The 19,201-nt window shown below is 49.1% G+C and overlaps 1 protein-coding gene across 1 annotated transcript in view; it reads right to left on the bottom strand.

Moving 5' to 3' along the window:
• Positions 1-298: 298 nt before the first annotated feature.
• Positions 299-19,201, bottom strand: part of KCNB1 (potassium voltage-gated channel subfamily B member 1) — a 104,492-nt gene continuing 85,589 nt past the window's right edge. The window contains exon 2 of the mRNA XM_053958848.1: positions 299-4,326. Within this exon, the coding sequence (XP_053814823.1) occupies positions 2,305-4,326 (2,022 nt within the window). The 3' untranslated portion in view covers positions 299-2,304. The remainder of the gene's footprint in view (positions 4,327-19,201) is intronic.

Raw genomic sequence — 19,201 nt, 5'->3', positions numbered from 1 at the left:
AAGTTACTTTTCACTTTTTCGTGACGACTCGATCTCAGCCAGTATCTCAGCAATACGTCGGTTCCTCTAAGTACACTTGTATTTGCTATGGCCAAATCCTGCCGTGCTTGCCCGGGCGGGGCCGCCCGGCGGAGCGGCGCTCCGGGCTGCGGACGGCGGGGCCGGGGCGGGCGCCGCTCGGAGCGCCGGGGCGCCTCGCACACGCCGTGCCCGGCCCCGCCCGGGGCTCCCCTGCCCTCGGCCCGGCCCGGGCCCGGCTCGGCCGCTCGCCGGCCTCGCCCTGCTGGGCCACCAGGGAGGCTCCGAGCGGGCCCGCGGCCGGGACGGGCCAGCGGAGCGGAGCGGAGCGGAGCCACTGCGCCGCGGGCACGGCTCCGTGCCCAGGAGGCGCCGGGCAAAGCCATCCTCACAGCCCACGCTAGCTCCTAAAACAGAAATGTGCTTATTGCTTTTGTCCGTACATGCTGCATTCACTATTACGGGTTACAGACAGTGCTGCACGGCCGGGACGGACACACGGCTACATTCAGGACTAACCAACACTCGTTTTTTACAATAGGAAGGAACAAAATGCAGTGGACTCGAGTGGCTTCGGGGGGTCTCCCTCCCACGTGTGCCCCTCTGCTCCCACGTCCCGTGTCTCAGCTCATCCCCGGACCCGCTGCCTGCGCATTGCTACACACCCCGGCAGGACCTCAGGGTCAGCTCAGGAAACGCTCAGTGACGGAGTCATTTACAACCGAGTTTTACAGTAGAAACAGAGAACAACATAAAAGGTTACCATCACAGTTATCACAGGACAACTTGTGACTTGCTACAGGCTTGTAACAAATCACAGTCACAACAAGAGGCACAAATTAAAGTAGTGCTTGGTTAAAGTGCTTGATTGTTAACACTCTGCTATCCTACTCCAGCATTGCAACAACGACAACAAAAAATCAACATAAAGTGCTTTTCCCCCCCACCCCGAGATTAAAAACCAAAGACAAATTATTTCCTACACAATTTGACATAACTTTATTGAAACAATAATATTTTAAAAACCTAGGCTGGTGGCTGCTAGTTCTGTTCATTAAAATGGTCAGATCTTTTTTTTTTTTTTTTTTTTTTTTTTTTTTTTTTTTTCCTTTCCTCTTTATTTTCTTGTTTCATTTAAAAATGACTGGATGTTATTAAAACATCAGGCCTGGTTCTCCTGCCTCTCGCAGCTGCTTCGTGCCACGGCCCTGCAGGAGCCTCTCCTGCCCGGCCTCCTGGCGAGAGGGAGCACAGCCAGGCCTGGGACGGGTCACTAACGAATCCCTCTTTTTGCATATTTATGTAACACTTGCATATCTTTCACTGCGCTGCTTGGGCGCAAAAAGCTTCGGACCAACCTGCTCCTCTCCCGGCCCCGGGCGAGGCTCGGCCGCGCCGGGGCCCCGGCAGTGCCTGGCTCGGGCAGGGCAGCCGCGGCTCATCGCCGGGCGGGCAAGGGCGAGCGCCGCCGGGGCGAGCCCCGGGCAGGGCTCCGGCCGCGGTGCCTCGGGGCGTCCCGCTTCTGCATGGCTCCTCCGGCCTTCCCGCGGGCCACGCGCTGGCCCTGGGGCAGCTACCGGCTTCTAGCAGAGGGCAAGTGCAAGTCTCACTGTGTCCTAGGGCATGTTTGGAATTAGATACAAGTGGTGCAACTCACCCTGCTAATATTTCAAAAGAAAACATCAGGTCCTACAGGATATCAAATTGTTAAACACACAAAGAGCATTTTAAGAATTGGTTTCTCTAGACCATTCATTGTTTCAAATTCTTTTCACTTGGATTTTCCAATAATGCAAGTGTTCCCTGTTACCTTTAAACATAATATCCATCAGAGAAAGCTGTAGATGGGGAACCGCTGCCCTGAAGCACTGAGCATTGTGTTTTTGAAAGCTTTATACCAACCCCAGCAATTTATTCCAGAGTTCAAATCTGGCTGCCTTGGCATCCTTTATGGAACTAATGCAAATCAGATGTTAATATTTCCAAAAGGAGCTCTAGCGTTCAAGGGGAATGGATGAATATTTGGTCACATTGGCTTCACTGGACAACATGAAAGGAGATCAATGTGTGATCATGATTTGCAATCATTTTTTTGACTGATGTGGGCAATGTCTTTAGAGTTGTTTCAGTGAAGGACATTTTCACAAACCCACACTGGACCTCCCCCAGACTTTTAGAAACAGGTGGCTTGTTTCAGCCAAGTTCATGCCATGCAGAAGCTCTTTTGTTTGTGTTGACTGTGAAGATATTCCTTTAAACTCTCAATAAGTTCTTTCAGACCCCACCTCAGATGCTTTGATCATGTGTGCTAGCATGTCCTCCACTGCCTGGTAATACATGGACTTCTGGGGAAATGTGATTTTCTAGTCTGACAGTCTCCTGATTGCCCTGGGTTCTTCCAGTGATACCTTCCATAGAGTAAATGCAGTTCTGCCCTATCAGCTTAGGGGAGGTGGGTAAAGCTGCAGCTTCTAGATGGTTCTTGTCTGTTCTATAAACATGGTCCTTTTGCTTTAGATAGCCACTGTTTGCAACATTGTACTTGGGACTCACATTTCCAGGCGGACTTGAGTCATACATCAGCTGACCTTCATCATCAGTGTCAGCATCTATGTATTTGTGTATACCAGCATCGTGGAAGTTGAAAGCTATGGCTGCCTGGGACTCTGGCGACTTTGGGGGGGTTCTCGCACTCGCAGTTGTGTAGATCGAGGTCTCTGGGCTCATGAGAGACCTGTCAGAGAGTAAGGAAGTATCTGTGGCAGCAGCAGCAGCTCCCCGGCTCTTGAGAGGGTCTGGATATGTTCTCAGTACATGTGATGCTGGTACTAATGTGCTGGTGTCCTCTTCCATGAAGTTGACTTTCAGAGATCTTAGTTTTAAAGCGTTACTGGCCTTTATGGAGCTTTTGGGACTTTCAATGAAAAAAGCAGAACGGTGGCTGCTTTCAGAGCTGGGGTTCATTTCCACGTACCTGGCACGGCTCCCCTCCGGCCTGCTCTGCTCCTGGATGACGTTGATGCCCCCCTTGCAGGGCAGGGCGGTGAGTGGGCTGTGCGAGAACCGCGCGGGGTCGGGGAACTCGGCGGCGCAGCTGATGAAGCTGTCGATGCTGGACATGCTCCTCATGTCCACGATCCCGTCAGTGCGAGTCGCCAGCAGCGGCACCATGGGGCCAGGAAGGGTTTCCATTTCTAGCTCTTCCTTTTGCTTTCCAGCTTGACTCGACTCTTTAGTGATAAGGTTTGGCTGGGACTGAGTCTTTGCCATTTTGTTGTACATGTCCTCCAGCTGTTGGACATTCAGGTGCTGGGGACTTGAAGATGACCTGGCTTTTTCTGGGGATCCTTGTTCCTTAGTTTCAAAAGATTTACTAGAACTAGTTTCAGAGAGTGTTCTCTTGGTCCATTTCCATTTGCTTGGAGATAAATGATTGTCCTGGACTTTATCCTTTTTGGCTATGCTTTCTCCATTCTTTTCAACCACAATGTCCATGAGTTCTATGCTACGGGCAAATGCATCCTTCATGTTCATGGAAACAATACTGCCATTTCTTTTTGCTCTTTCAAGAGCTTCCCTGCGCTTAATGGCTTTCTCCTGCCTCTTCTGCTCTTTGTAAAACTCAGAGAAGTTATTGACAATAATTGGGATGGGAAGAGCTATCACCAGCACACCAGCAATGCAGCACAGTCCTCCTACTATCTTACCCAAAAGAGTTTTGGGGTAAATGTCTCCATAGCCTACTGTTGTCATGGTGATTGTTGCCCACCAGAAAGAAGCTGGGATGCTCTTGAATTTTGTATCATCCTCATCCTTTTCTGCAAAAAACACTAAACTGGAGAAGATCATAATGCCCATAGCCAGAAACAAGATGAGTAATCCAAGTTCATTGTAACTCCTCCTCAGTGTAAACCCCAAGGACTGTAAACCCGTTGAGTGCCGGGCGAGTTTTAGAATCCGGAGTATCCTCATAATCCGAAATATCTGGACCACTCTTCGTACATTTTGGAACTGAAGTACACTTTTATTGGATTCTGTGAGGAAGATAGTAACATAGTAGGGTAAGATGGCCAGCAAATCTATAGCATTCAGCGGGCCTTTGAAAAACTTCCATTTCTTAGGGGAGGAGAGGAACCGCAGGAGGTATTCCATTGTAAACCATGCAATGCACACTGCTTCCACGTGGGCCAGCTGGGGGTTATCTGTGGTCTGCCCAAATTCATCCACGCCTTGTAGTTCAGGAAGTGTATTAAGGGACAAGGCAATTGTAGATAGTACAATAAACATGATGGAAATGATTGCCAAAATCTGGAAAGGAAAGAGAAAACAGTGAGTTAATCTCAGAATACACCACGCTGTCTCTTGCTGCCGTTAACACATGGCTGCATTTTCACTCACACGTTGCAAGACCCATTTTGCTCAGTACACAGAAGTTGGATAACCAATGCATCCTGAGCTGAGTGTATTTTGGAAGCTGTTTTAGTTATGGCAGACGCATAAAGGAGATAAAGCATCTACCTCGACTCCTGTGCTTTCATCTCCATGCAGTCAAGGAACATGTAAGGAACTGCTAGGACGCCAGGAGGGCTGTGAAGCAGCAGGAGCTTTTGATTAACTACTAATTAGGTGCCCAACAAGGCCCGAAATTTAAGCAAGAAGGAATGCAATCGTGAATACATGATTTGATCGGAGCAATGTCCTCCATTTAATGAACGGTTACTGCTGTAATTTGGGGTGCTGATGGCTAATTACAGAGATGTGCATACAGTTCTACTACATAAGCATACAAATAATACACTCTTGTTTAATGACTCATCTCTAATTCAATTCTTGATAGTTGTGAAAAACATGAAAACTTCACCAAGCTTTCTAAGCCATTTTGAGTTTTCTGGAGGAGAGAGCAAGCATCTGAGCAAACCAAACTGGACACTGAGACAGCCAAGGCAGGGCAGGCCCAGTCACTGGGGGCCTCACACATCTCAAACTCAAGAGAATAAAATGTAAGTCAAGTGTCTCATAGTGAAGTGTGGGGAAATTTAGACGTTAATTACTTCTTCATGGTGGCTTGTTTCAAAAGACCATCTCCTGGAGACCAGGCACTACCCCTGAAAAACAGAGAGCCTGATTTGCTTTCCTAGAAGGCTCTTTTGGTGGTTTTGCTGTCACTTCTTTGTATACAATCCACCATTTCTGAAGGTGTTTGGGATATTTGCAATGGTAATTTCAATTAGGCTTGCTTGGCTTTATCTCTGCCCACTATACACAGAAGGGCTTATTTGTAGGCTTAGATGTGTGTACCTGTTGGGTTTTATCTCCCTCACTTTCAGTGTAAATATTAACACTCCATCTTTATGCAGTGAATGGCATCCAGCAGCAGTAATTGGTGTCAAACCTTCTGTTTCCTTTGATATACCTTCCTGCTTTGAAGATCAAGGCAATGTCAGATGAATATAAATAAATAAACTGGGAGATTTAAGGGTAAAATTTGATTTTGATTTAGGAGATTTAGCTGCAAAGCTAAGCAATAAACAGAGACAGACATTTATAATTTCTCCCACAAGTTGCAGCAAGATGTCACTTGTGCTCCCAAGAGACAGATTTTCCCCCTTACTCATCGACTGCAACCATATTTTTGAGAATCTTCTTAGGCTAAGAAAAACTTCTAAATGTGAGTTGATTTTCCTCAGTTATTCAAGGCACTTTTCAATTGGAAAGTACATAAAATTGAGATGGAGTATCTCCAGCAGGGTTTAGAAGATCCTTCTCTTTCTGTAAGAGATATCTTGTCCTGGTAGCATCTACCATCTACTAAAAGCCACCCATGGAGCAATTGTGCACAGAAAACTGGATCCAGCTGCTGCTGTCAGGCTTTAGCACTGTTCAGTTGCACAGGGCTCTGTCCCAAAGTATTTACAGTCTGGGATTTCAGATTATAGAAATCACCATCTGTCTCTCTAATAAGGTTTCCCATCTTGGCTGTACTGAACCTCTAGCTTGGCAGCTCTTGTATTTTCCACTGTCAGTAATGAGAGACAGAAAGCTGCAGGGAAGACGTTTACACTCCCAGGGGTGCCTCTAGGGATGTTGTGCATCGCAGGCAGCCTTTTCATTCCATCCCTGGCCTTTCCTCCTCCCTTTACTATTCCAGGTTCACTTCCCTTCAACAAGAAAAGCCAATGGGACCAATTTTCACTTGAGCAGAAACAATCCCTCCAGCTCTTACAGAACTGGAAATCTTTTTTCCAGTCACTGTAAAAAAGCACCTGTGGTCCCTGTTCCAGAGCACTGACCCCAAATTTCGCTGCTTCTCCAGCTGCTCACAGCTGCATGAAATGGAAGGAAGCATGGGACACAGCCTTCTCCTGTGGCACTGATCTCCACGATTCCTTAAAAGTCATTAAACATGGCCTTGTGCTCGTGAGAACTTTGGATGGGCAATCAAAGAGCTGAGGCTGACCAGGCTCAGGCACAGGAAGGTCCCTAGAGCCCAGGCTTGGACTGGCAGAAGGGACAGGAAAGTTCAGCACCAGAGGCCTGTTAGATTTTGTGAGTCCATGTCACTTATGGAGCAAGCTGTCCCTGTCCCAGGTCTGGCTGCTGGCCTGGCTGGCATATGTGGGCTGTTTTTTGGGATCGGGGAAGGCACCTCCAGCATCCCTGCAGGAGCATCCAGAGCTGCTGACTTGGATGTCCTAAAAAATGCCTAACTAAAATTGGAAAAGCTTGCAGCCTAAAATTCAGAAGCAGAGGAAATAAATCAGGAGTCACCAATAGCTGAAATGAGTGGTGTGAGGACACATTTGTGACACAGGCAGGTGCAGGAGTCTCTGCATGGTGGAGCCACAGCTGTGACAAGTGTTCTCCAGTGTCCCCAGGCTGGCTGCACCCCAGCTGAGGACAGGAGCCCGACAGGCCAGGCTGGACTGGGTGGGCATCTCAGCAGAGCAGCACAGACACTGCTGCAGCCGCTTGTAAAGCTGACAGGGGGTAAGGCTGGATTTTCCCCACACAACTTTCAGACCATTTCCACTAATAGCTTGCATGAGAGAAGCTCTGCAGTCCCCTTCCTCTTTGCTTCTCTGTATTTTCTCTTGCATTTCACCTGTAGCAATACACCATAAATTGTGAAAATCCCCTCAGGTACTTTACCAGGTTGCTTGCAGAAAGTATTGGAAGGAGCCCTAATGATGGCCCTGGCTTGTGGTACAAGTCTCAGCATGGGCAGGATTTCAGGAAAAAACTTCTCCTCCACTCAATCAGCTGTTTCACAAAGGCTTTGGTGGAGTGAATCTCTGGATTGCTGCTATGGCTCCTTTGTGGAAGCTAAATAACCCAAGAACATGCAGGGCAGGGTTTTGGATGAATTTAAAGCAGTTGTGATTAGCATGATTGTACACACATGCTGGTTATTACACATGCAAATGAGACAAGCAAGCTGATTTTGGGAGCAAGTGTAGCCAGTTTGTGCAACTGCTGTTTCCTGAGGCAAGATGGATGTGCCATGCTGGCAAGCCTTTAATCCCCACCTCCTCCAAAATGCCCCCCCAAAACTAGGCAGGCCACCTCTACCTGGCACCTCTCAGGAGTTAACCACCTGCCCTGGGTGAGAGTGGCCCCAGAGATTCCTCCTTTGTGATGGCCAGGTCTGTGCTCCTCCCTGGCGAAGAGGGCAGGCAGCAGCTCAGGAGTTTCCATCTGTCTCTCTGCAGGAGCAGTTTGTGTTCACCCCACAGGTGGCACAGAGTGGGGAGTTTTAGGCAGCAGGGACAAACCCAGCATTGAGGTTTGGTGATATTTATTGCTTGGTTGTTTTCTTTGCACTGCTAAAAACCCTAACAGAGATAAAGGCATAAGACAGGAGACTTTCAAGGCCATTAAAATTTATGAGAACTGGCTGTCCCAATCCCATAGATGGCTCTAAAATCTCAGGGTAAGCATCTGAGATCTCTCTGCTCGTGGCAACATGCCCTATACTTTTTCTGTCTTCATACTTGGTAATGAAGCTGATATAGCAAGGAGAAGGGGTGGTGTGTGGGAGAGAGTAGGAGGGTGTTTGAATATAGATTCGATATTCTTGGAAATACGATGAGGAAATTGTTATGTAATCAAGAAGTTCAATAATGGTTTTGTCTAATGTGCTTTTTTAGCTCCATCAAGGCCTGCAGAATAAATCTGGCATCAGGACCAGGTTTCATTCATGTGCTCCATTTACCAAGGGATTTTTCCTGCAGCCCCTCTGCTTTCCCAAGCTACAATACACTTTGAGTCAGACTGTCCAGCTCCATCCTGCCATGCCTGTGCCAGCCTCTGTCTCCCCAGGCTCTGAGAAACAGAGCACAGTGTATTTTGAGCAATATCCCACGTGCTGCACAGTGCAGAAACAGATGGAGAGTTCCTTAATCTCCTCCCTACTTGATTCTGCACAGGAATAACATCTCCTGCTCACAGCAGCTATACATGTCTGTGGTATTTATTGACAGGCACTTGTTTTAGGAAACATCTCTTCACTAGAAAATGCCTATTTATTCATAAACTGAAAGAGTTTGCAGAACACAGTCACTTCTGATGTCAAGATTCTGACCACTGGGCTTGCAGGATATCTTTTCTAGAAAATGCTGAAGCCATAATGAAGGGTAACGCTTCTTGCATCATGGCAAGTTGAGCCAAAGTGGGGGATAGTACACGGGAAGTACAGAGAACCTTTAATCCACTTTTTGTTTCACGTGGAAGGATGTTGAGATGTAATGTAAGACCTTGAATCTCCAAACCCCTTAAGTCCTGCTGGTTCCTGTGGAGTATAAACCTCTGCTTAGGAGTTTTCCCTGACCTGGCACTTTGCATGCCACTTGGAGGCACTGTCCCCACGGGGTCCTTGGGAAGCCTCTGCTCCAGGAGCTCTGTGCTCTGGAGGGGCCCCTGCACACACAGCTGAGCTCCCTGCAGTGCCCCGGGCACGGAGCACACAGCCCAAAGGAAGGCAAACCCCTACACTCCTCTGCAGGCACTACTGCACAGCATAACATCCATACAGCCAGAATCAAGATAAAGTCACTTCTGGTTTGCTTTGGAAACATATGAGATCTCAGTTTTGACATTTGCCTGGAAAAGCCAAGATTGAATAATGTTTAATTATTTGATTTCAATTACAGCTGTAATAAGTTTATCTGTTGAGAGAGTAAGTCTATTTAGTTTAAAGAGGATACTGCTGCTGATTCTGTGTCAATGCTTCCTTTGCCTACAGGCCCAGAGAGCTGCAGCTACAGCTGCTGCTGACTGAGGTATGGTGGGCAGAAAGTCGCCTTCAGGCAGAGCTGGCTGTAAACTCTTTAACACTCTTAAAAACATGTTTAGTTGTCAGAGAGCTATCAAACCCCATTACATGATAAATGGTGTCAGTCTTCTTTCAGAGCAAAGCCCAGATGTAAATGGTACACTGGAGAAGAAAATTATAGATGAATGAATATACTGAAAAGGCAAACTTGAAAAACATACACTGCCTTTAGACATCAGTGCACTGACAGTTCTCAGGAGAGGATGAGAGGGAAGCATCTGCCCTACTTCTGCTGCTGCTAGCATGGGGGAAATCAAAAAAGAAAACAAATGAATGGCACATGGAAGCTGAAGTTTCCCGTTTTGTTCCTGGCCTTGCCTTGTGCCCAGGATGATGAAACCCCAGCACGCAGCACTACTGGGAGACATCCACTCCCCCAGCCCTGGTCGGACCCAAAGCTGTCCCCCCTGCACGGCCATGCAGACAAACCCTGCTGCCATCCTCAGGCAGAGCCGGGCTCTCCCCCGACACTGCCGCAACCATCAACCCTCCCAGCCTCCTGCTGACTCTCCTGCCTTCACCTTGCTCGCACATTCCCAGCCTCCGTGCCGTGCAAATGCTGCTGCCGGAGCACAGGGGTTGGCAGTGTGGCACGGCACGGCCCGGCCCTTCCCTGGAAGACAGCTAGAGGCACAGAGCCGGGTGAGACCCCACGCCCGGAGCACCCGCCTGCTCTGCAGCCCTGCGCTCCGGCAGCTCGGCGCCTGTCGCTGGGGCTGGGCTCCGACCCCTGCACGGACAAACCTTCCCCCTGGCCTGGGCCCCCCTCGGGTGCATCTCCCATCCCCACCATCTGCCTTGCCTTCAAGCAGACAGAGGTTTGGACTCAGAAAAAGCAAAAAAAGAAAAAAAAGGGGAAAAAAGCCTGCCTTCCACCTCAGCACTGGTGAGTGCTTGAGAACAGCTCTTCGAGATGCCTTTGGGATTTTACCCTGCACCAGGGAGAGACTGCTCGTGATCGACTCCCACCATGCAGAGCAGTCTGCTCAGCCTCAGACACTATTTACAGGGGATGCTGAGCTCCAAGTGTTGCTGTTTGCAGGAGTAGTTGTGGGAGGGTTTTTTTTTAATGGTTAAATTCAATCAGGAATGTGCCAAGATAGCATGAAATCAACTAAATGTAATTAAGCAAAAACTATTAGCTTGATTGCTAAACCAGTCTTCCTCTCATGAATATGCATGAGAATAATTGATATTAATTCTTTTCACATCTGAGGCACATTAGTCCTGCATATTATAGTGTAGAGTTTTTTGGAAGACTAAACCAGTTCCACTGCTGCTTTCTCACCAAAAGGCATAATTAGTCTTGCTGCAGAGAGATTTACCGAGTCATTGATACCATCCTGAATTGCCACATAGAGAGGAAATTAGAAAAGAGCTCAAGTGATGTTTTGTCTGCAAAAAACGATGACCTGTTTAACATTTCTTCCAGAAATGTGTTAGGAAAAGTGGCAAATCCATTTACCAGCATCAGCTACACTAAGGGCATTCTGAAGAGACAGGGAAGCCTGCAGGAACAGTAAATCCCTGTGGAGAGAAAGGCGGGGGCAATATCCTCTCCTGTTGAATGTTCTTGAAACCAGCATGGCCCTGTCAGCTGGGTGTCCAGCTGTCCATCTGTCCAGCTGTCCAGGTGTCCAGGTGTCCAGTTGTCCAGGTGTCCATCTGTCCAGCTGTCCAGCTGTCCAGGTGTCCAGGTGTCCAGGTATCCAGGTGTCCAGGTGTCCATCTGTCCAGCTGTCCAGGTGTCCAGGTGTCCAGCTGTCCAGCTGTCCAGCTGTCCAGGTGTCCAGCTGTCCAGCTGTCCAGGTATCCAGGTGTCCAGGTGTCCAGCTGTCCAGGTGTCCAGGTGTCCAGGTATCCAGGTGTCCAGGTGTCCAACTGTCCAGCTGTCCAGCTGTCCAGGTGTCCAGGTGTCCAGGTATCCAGGTGTCCAGGTGTCCAGCTGTCCAGCTGTCCAGCTGTCCAGGTATCCAGGTGTCCAGCTGTCCAGCTGTCCAGGTGTCCAGCTGTCCAGTTGTCCAGGTGTCCAGCTGTCCAGGTGTCCAGTTGTCCAGGTGTCCAGCTGTCCAGTTGTCCAGCTGTCCCCGGGCTGTTCCTGAGAGCTGATTTCAGCTCCCTGTGGCTCCTGCTGCCCCTGGGCTCCTGCTGCAGGTCATGGGGGCTTCTCCACTGGGTTTCAGAGGACTTTTTTTTTTTTTTTAACTGATGCCTGGAATAAGGGCATAATATTCAGGCCGAGGCATTTCTGCTGCCTCACAAGCTGTCCTTGGGCTGCAGCCTCCGACCAGGGTTTGCCTGGACACTCAGCCTGATCTAAGAGGGCTTTGGTGGAACCTCTTGCACTGGTGGGAAAACCCCAGGCTCACACAAGGGATTACAGCTGTTACCCTTGCAGTGCCCTGCAAAGAAATTGAATATTAACATTCTTCTTTTTTTTCCAAAAGAGACTTATGAAGCTTCTGCAGGTGGTGGGAAACAGACTTGCAGGATCACTCCAAGCTCTCAGCACCTTCCCAGCTCTTAGTTCTTTATTCTGCTAAAACCCTTTGCTTTCTTGTCAGCTTCTCAGCTCTCCACCATGCCTACACCCCTCCTCCTGTCTGGCAGGCAGACCTTGTGTCAGACAAAGGACTTTGATGCAGGGACACATCCACACAGGAATCCACCTTCCCAAGCCAGGGTTCCCAAGGCTTTTCTCTAGAGCAGAGCAAGGAACCCTTGCTGGCAGCTTTGGCACAAAGTGATTGAAGTGTTTTAATCTCAAGCACAGATGGTTCTTTCCTTTATAAGCACCAAACACTGGATTAGATGTCACATATTTAATAAATAGCAACAACTGTATACAAACTGTTTACAAAAGCTGCTAAAAACTAATCCTTGGCAACAAATCATTCACATTAGCATGGGGCCATAGCAAGTGGTAAGTAGAGCCAGTGGCCAGCAAATCTGTGTGAACATAAAAGAAAAGGCAGCTCTACATCAGCAGTTCAATAAGAGAGTTTGATCTTGCCTCACTATAAGAGTTTTGATGCATTCTGCTATAAATATAGAGGATGAAACAGAACCGTGAAGATGTGTACTTGGTTCTGTGTTACCTTTTCTTTTTCCTTTTTTTTTTTCTTTTTTGTTTATTGTTGTGTTGCTTTTGAGGTTTTTTTAAACTCAATTTAAAAGCTCAGAAAATGCTCAAGCTCTTTGAAGTGTTCGCTGGCAGTCTGGGAATATTCACTCCATGCTTGCTGACTTCTGGACATGGACACGAGAACAAACCTCTCCAAAGCACGGGATAAACACCAGCTTGGGCAGCCCTTGGCTCTCCCACAGCTTTGCCAGCCTTCCCTGCATCCCTGCATCCCAACAGCCCTGCACAGCCCAGGCAGCAGCAGCACCTGCCTCTCCCAGAGCAGCCCCTCCTGTTCTCATCCCCCTGAAAAGTGCATTTACAGAAGGAAAAGAAACATAAAGCCCCACTGGCCATTTCGATAGGGAGCAGAGCTGGGGTTTGTTTTGTTTCTTGGAGGGGTTGGGCTGTTTGTGGTTGGCTTACTGATATTTTGCACTTTCCCCTAATAAAAGTCACCTGAAACTGTTTGGAAAATGAAGGTGTGCTGCCTTCTAGTGAAGGTTTATTGCAGAGTGGGGAGGGGAAGAGAAAGGTTTCCTCTAAGTGGCAGCTGAACAGTGCCAGGAGGTATATCTGATTTTAATCCAAGTGGAGAATAGCAAAGAGCAGCATTGAAGATTAAGGGGAATGATACACCTCACTGGGTTTTAGTGCATTTTTCAGTTACTTTTTTTTTTTTTTTAATTCAGGGTTTCTGTGTTAATATAGGATGGTGCCACACCATACACTGGGTGGTAGAAATTAATCATCTTGTCATGAATGTGCTTCTCTGAAGGGCTGAGCCTTCCTGAGCCCTTAATTTGAGCTGATTGGACTGGCTCATTATCATAGCAGCAGATATTGGAATAGCGAAGTTGAAACTCGAACTTGCTGGCTACATAAGCACTGTTTTTCCTTCTCACCCCCACCTCCACCCATGAACAATAATACCCAGTACCCCTTTTTTAAAAACCCTACCAACTATCCTAGTAACTATCTGCCAAACAAGCACGCACTAGCAATGAGAGAAGCACATTAAAGAGCCTGAGTTTTGTTTGGCAAAGACAGAACTTGTCATTCCAGGGAAACGCGCAGTTGTGATGTCCTGGGAAAGTCGGGATCTTCTGTCAGGCAGTCCCGTTATCTCACACATGGAGCACAGCTTGGAGGCTTGCAAAGCACACACAGCGCGTGGCCTGGGGCCAGGCCACTTCTGCTCGGCGTTTCTGGTCCGAGCCGTCACTGCCGCTCAGCCCGGACTCACAGCTTTCCTCCCGGGCAGGGCTCTGTCCTGCGCTTCCAGGTCACTGCAGGGAAGCAGCCCAAGTGCTCGGGGTGTTTCAGTGCGGGCTCTGCCTGGCCAGCAGCAGCACGCAGCCCAGGTCATTGCAGGGAAGCAGCCCAAGTGCTCGGGGTGTTTCAGTGCGGGCTCTGCCTGGCCAGCAGCACGCAGCCCGTTCCCCGGCAGAGCCCCGGCTGGGACGCGGGCCGTGCCCGCAGAGCGGGGCCAGCCCCGCGGGGCGCGCAGAGCCCGGGACAGCCCTGCCCGCGGGACAGGCACCTGCGGCCACCTGCGGGACCGCGGGAAGCTGCTCGGCGGGTTTGGAAATGAGGCACAGGGTGAGCCCAGCACAGGCAGAAACCCACTGCTGAGGGGGGAAAACAGTCCAAACTGGGAGTTGTTTAAAGAAGGCAAAATAATAAGGGAAAAAAACCACTCAGCATGCCAGGGAAATAAGTTCATAAGAATTATCAAGGGATCCAGGAATAACCTTTCCACGGTTGCAGTCTGGCACAGACGTGAATGAGCATCCCTGGCAGCTGAGGGCTCTCTCTCCATGTGTTACATGGAATGAGCTGGCAAATCCCACGGCAGTCCTGAATGGCCAGACTGCTCAGAGCAGCTAATATTGGCTAATTGTTTTCCTTTATTTCTTGGAAAGAAAAAAGAGTCCTAAGGGCAGTGACACTGGAGCCATGTGTCCAATTAACCTGCTGCAGGTTGTGTCAATCTGCTCTCTCCTGCATCCCCCTGCCCCATGGGGCCCAAAGCGTGTCTGTTCCCATGGCCACTCTCCCCTGGGAAAGAAAGAGGAAGGAAAAAATGTGCTGCTTTCTATTTATGAATGTCCTGCCTTTCCTGCAGCCAGGCTGAAGGCTCTGACTTCGTTTCACTCGCTCTCTCTTTCCCATTTCTCTGTCAATTGATTGCTCACTGCCAGAGGGCATTATGGGCTTCAAAAGCTTCATTTTCCAGTTCCTGAGCTGCTGATCTTCTCCTGGCTCATTGCTGTTACTGGAGGTCAGATCCAAGTCCCAGAGTCTTTAGGCTGTTTTGGATTTGACTTTGAGAGCTTCTTTTCCTCACCACACCACATGAAACAATCCTTTGATCATTGTAGGCATGTACTTAAAAAAAAAAAATAAATCCAGTGGGCAGAGATTTTTTAATTATATCAGTGGTGAGTGGAAATAAGCTGGAATGAAAACACTCCCAGCCAGGTTTAAAGAACAGCAGTGCCTGGGGGCACCCCTGCTCTCTGTGGTTCTGGGGCCTGTGGCACACACCAAAAACTTGCTTAGGTTCTGTAACTGAGCAGCAATTGTGCTCTGGTCCCAACTTTTCCGTGCTTAAATCCAAGGGCTGCAAGATGCAGTTGTGTAATTTAGATGGAAATTACAGCCTGCTCCTGAAGTATTTCCACCTGGAATGGAAATTCCTAAACTGTAACTTTCAGCAGTGGCCACTGAAAGCACGAGGCAAAAAAAAAGATGGGAATAGTGAATCCTGAACTTCTGTGCCATGCTGGCCAACCTCATCTGGCCTGGCTGGGAACCACAGAAAAGATGGTGGTAAAAATGCCTTACAGAAAACATTTTTCTTAACTAAGCTGCTTATATACTGTTCCCTGCAGTACTCTAGAGAATCAAAGTCTCATGAATTCAAATCTTTGACATGAGGTTTCTGCTATCCCCTGGGCAAAAGCATCTCTATCAGTCTACAGAGTAGTGGGTGGGTTGGTTCAGGAAGAGGTTCCTTAGATCAGCATTACCAGGAGCTGGGCACAGGCCGTCCTCTTCTGGGGTGAATAAGCCAGACATGGAGCTGCTACTCCAGCAGCTAAGCCTGGCTGGCTTTGGGCAAGCTGGATGTCAAACTGGGCACTCTGGCTGATGTCCTGCTTTTGGAGATGTGAAGAGGTACTGGGCTGTATTAAAGCTGCCACATGTAAGAGGTGATACTGTTGGAAAACAAATAAAAAACCCTCACAGACTTTGTCAGCAGGGCAGGAGGGGGAGGGATGGGTCCTATTTAAAGATGTCTTAATAAAATCCATCCCCTTCTACACATCTAGGTTTTGCTCCAAAATCCAGTTAAACCACAAACCTACTAAAGACCCCAGTTACCAAAGGGAGGGATAATGAAGATACAAAGGAAGAAAATTAGTGGCAAAGCTGTGCTCCTGGATTGTTTCAGTACTCCATGGGAGAGCACTGAGTTCCTCACAATTTACCTTTCAAATCTCTCAAATAAAACAACTCTTGAAAATTGCCAAAACATTATTAACACAAGCAGTGACAAACAGCAACAAGCAGCAGGGTGGCTTTGTCAAATGACAGCAGAGGTTGCTCTCCCCAGCTGCCAAGAGCAGCGGCTGAGGCCGCGCCGGGTGGGTTTGGCTCCGTGTGCAGGGGGGCACAGATGTGGGACCCCTCCTGTGCCACTGCACCCCCACGACTGGAGACCATCACTCTCACTCACACCCTGGGTGTGCCACTGCTGCAGCTGGAGCAAAACTCACTGAAACAGAGGATTTTCAAAGATTGGAATACAGGGTGTAATGGGTGTCGTGCTCTGAGTGCCACCTTCTGCACAACCTCCCCTCTCTGCATCAAAAAGTAATTCCCAAAGAAATGAGCTCAAAACTAGTGTGGGACAATGCTCAGTCCCGGAGAAAGGCAGCCTGGAAGAAGGGCTCTGGAGTGCATCTTATAGGGCTCACCTTCCTCTTCCAAACTTCTCCCTCCAGGTTTGGATCCCACTTGGATCTTGGATCCCCCTCCAAACTTGCTGTTTGCAGAAAACAACTGCAGCCAATTTCCTTTTATGTGAATATGGTGGAAGATGTAAAAGAAATGGGAAGTTTGGAGGGGATTGGGCAGTTTCTCACACAAAAATATAAGTGTTATTGTTAAAAAAATTACTTTGAAGAAAAAAGCAACAATCACCAAGTCTGTGTTTGCAGTGCAGTGGCTGTGATGCCTGAAGGTTTCTTAGGTTTTTATATATTTTTCATATATTTGTAGTCTTGTAGACTTTTAATCTATAGTTGTATGGTTTCTAGTACTTTTCCTGACTTTTCTCACAATAAGTTAACCCTAACTAACACATTCTTTAAAATCTGTTTAGTCTTATTGTTAAGAAGATAATTTCTGACAATCTTGTTTTTCACCAGAACTTAAAAGACATAATAAGCAAAGGGGCAAAGAAACCCCTGGACCAACTCCAAGGGGCTGACCCAAGGGTGGGTTGCTGGGTTAGCTGATCTCCTATTGGATGTAACTGCTAGATATATTAATTAATTAACCTTATAAAAGTTGTAGAAACCCTTTCTCACATGTGTGCAGAGCCGTATTTGTGCACCTGAAAGCTTTCACTAAAAAGTTGGTTTTTATATTATCATTCTTAATACTGTTTGGAAAGTTTTGTGTTTTTATTCCAGACAACAGCTGCTGCTTGGAAATCAGGCTCTGGCAGATGTTATTTTGGGGTATTTAAGCCAGGCTCTTGCTGTCACCATCTCAGTGTTCTTGGCTTTGTTACTGTTTCTCCGTGTTATTATTCTGAAGAAAATAACTCTGTTTGTGTTCTTTTTCTGGCAAAGAAGGGCCGTGCCAGCACCAAGTGGCCGGACTCCAGGTGGCAGTGGCTCAGTGCTCGAGTCCCTTCCTCCTGCTGCAGGCAGGTGGTGTCACCGGGATTTCCCTCGCGGGGCACAGGGGATTCGTGCCTCGGGAGCTGCCTGGTGGAGCTGCTGGCCTGAGCTGCAGTCCTGCAGCCCAACCCTGCCAGAGGCTGCCCTGCCTGGCCGTGAGGCTGGGGCCAGCTGGAAGGGCTGCCCACGAGCCTGCACAGCCCGGCTGGCCACGGTCTGCCCCGTGCCCACCTGCACGAGGGTCTGTGGCACAACGCCTGGAGTTCACAGAAAAACCCCAGTCCCTGCTATAGACGAAAGCTGAATGCCTGCAGCAAGGTCACTGTGTGCCCGGGGTCACTCTGTGCCCAGGGACACTGTGTGCCCGGGGTCACTGTGTGCCCAGGGTCACTGTGTGCCCAGGGTCACTCTGTGCCCAGGGTCACTCTGTGCCCGGGGTCACTCTGTGCCCAGGGTCACGCTGTGCCCGGGGTCACTGTGTGCCCGGGGTCACTCTGTGCCCAGGGTCACTCTGTGCCCAGGGTCACTGCATGCCCAGGGTCACTGCATGCTCAGGGTCACTCTGTGCCCAGGGTCACTGCATGCCCAGGGTCACTGCATGCCCAGGGTCACTCTGTGCCCAGGGTCACTGCATGCCCAGGGTCACTGCATGCCCAGGGTCACTCTGTACCCAGGGTCACTGCATGCCCAGGGTCACTCTGTACCCAGGGTCACTGCATGCCCAGGGTCACTCTGTGCCCAGGGTCACTGTGTGCCCGGGGTCACTCTGTGCCCGTCCCTGGCGCTGCTGTGCTGCTGCACAGGGCTGGGTGCAGCACACCCAGCAGCAGCTGTGGCTGTCCTGAGCACAGGCCAGGAGCCAACCTGGCTTCACCAAAGTGCTCAATCACCTGGCAGGTACCAGCCTGGCAGGGAGCCAGGCCCATGCCCTCCCATTGCTTTTGGGGGTTTGTTGGTTCCCTGCTGTTCCAGTAAAGGTTGGAGCTGTGACAGTCTCCTGCCTCTGAGCCATCCTTAACTGTCCCCTGAAACCCCCCACCCAAGAGGTACCCATGTAAAGACCAGCCAAGGATTCAATGCCTATATTTAAAAGGGTGAGCCTAGTTTGGGAAGCATTTTTGGGGGCCAATCTGTAATTTGAGACAGTTTAAACATATTTATAAGTAATCCCGTAAAACACTGTGATGCCAAGCAAGAGCTTTGGGTTTAATTACACCTGCACAAAAATCCCGGTGTGCAGAGGCTGCTGCTGGAGCTGTGACTGCGGCAGCCCCGCTGGGTGACACCGCGGCAGGGCAATCCAACCTCGGCAAAGCTGCGCTCCGAGCGGCGGGGCCGCCCCGGGCCCCCGCGCCCGCCCTGCCCCGCACAGCCCCGCACGGGGCACGACCCCGACCCACGTTTTCCCAGGAAGCACCTTCAGAAGAGCCAACTGTGTCTGCTTGCTGGGGCAGGTTTCTGGGCTGCTTCTCTTCCCACTTCAGGCTGCTCCGAAAAATAAAGAGAAACTGCTCTGCACAGTGTTTCTAGACACAAAGCCACTGCTCTGCTGTGCTGCTTGTGACAGTGCCACCATAAAATACAAGTTCCTTATGCTCTCTATTCTGAAATTCCCAGCTTGAGGCTTAAAAGTTTACTTATTCCCCCTTTCTCAGCCCTCTCCCACATCACTTCCTATGGAGCCAAGAGTATAAAAACAGTAAGCCTTGTTGCTAATGGCCTAAGTAAATGATTTAATCAGTGATGTAAAAGGAGTGAGGAGCCTGTAGGATGGAAAAAATGTCAGATAGACAGTAAGACTAATGAGGT

This window comes from Vidua chalybeata, chromosome 17 (assembly GCF_026979565.1).
Source record: "Vidua chalybeata isolate OUT-0048 chromosome 17, bVidCha1 merged haplotype, whole genome shotgun sequence".
Classification (NCBI taxonomy): Eukaryota; Metazoa; Chordata; class Aves; order Passeriformes; family Viduidae; genus Vidua; species Vidua chalybeata.
Note: the sequence above shows the minus strand (reverse complement) of the source record. Positions and strands in the feature narration are given on the sequence as shown.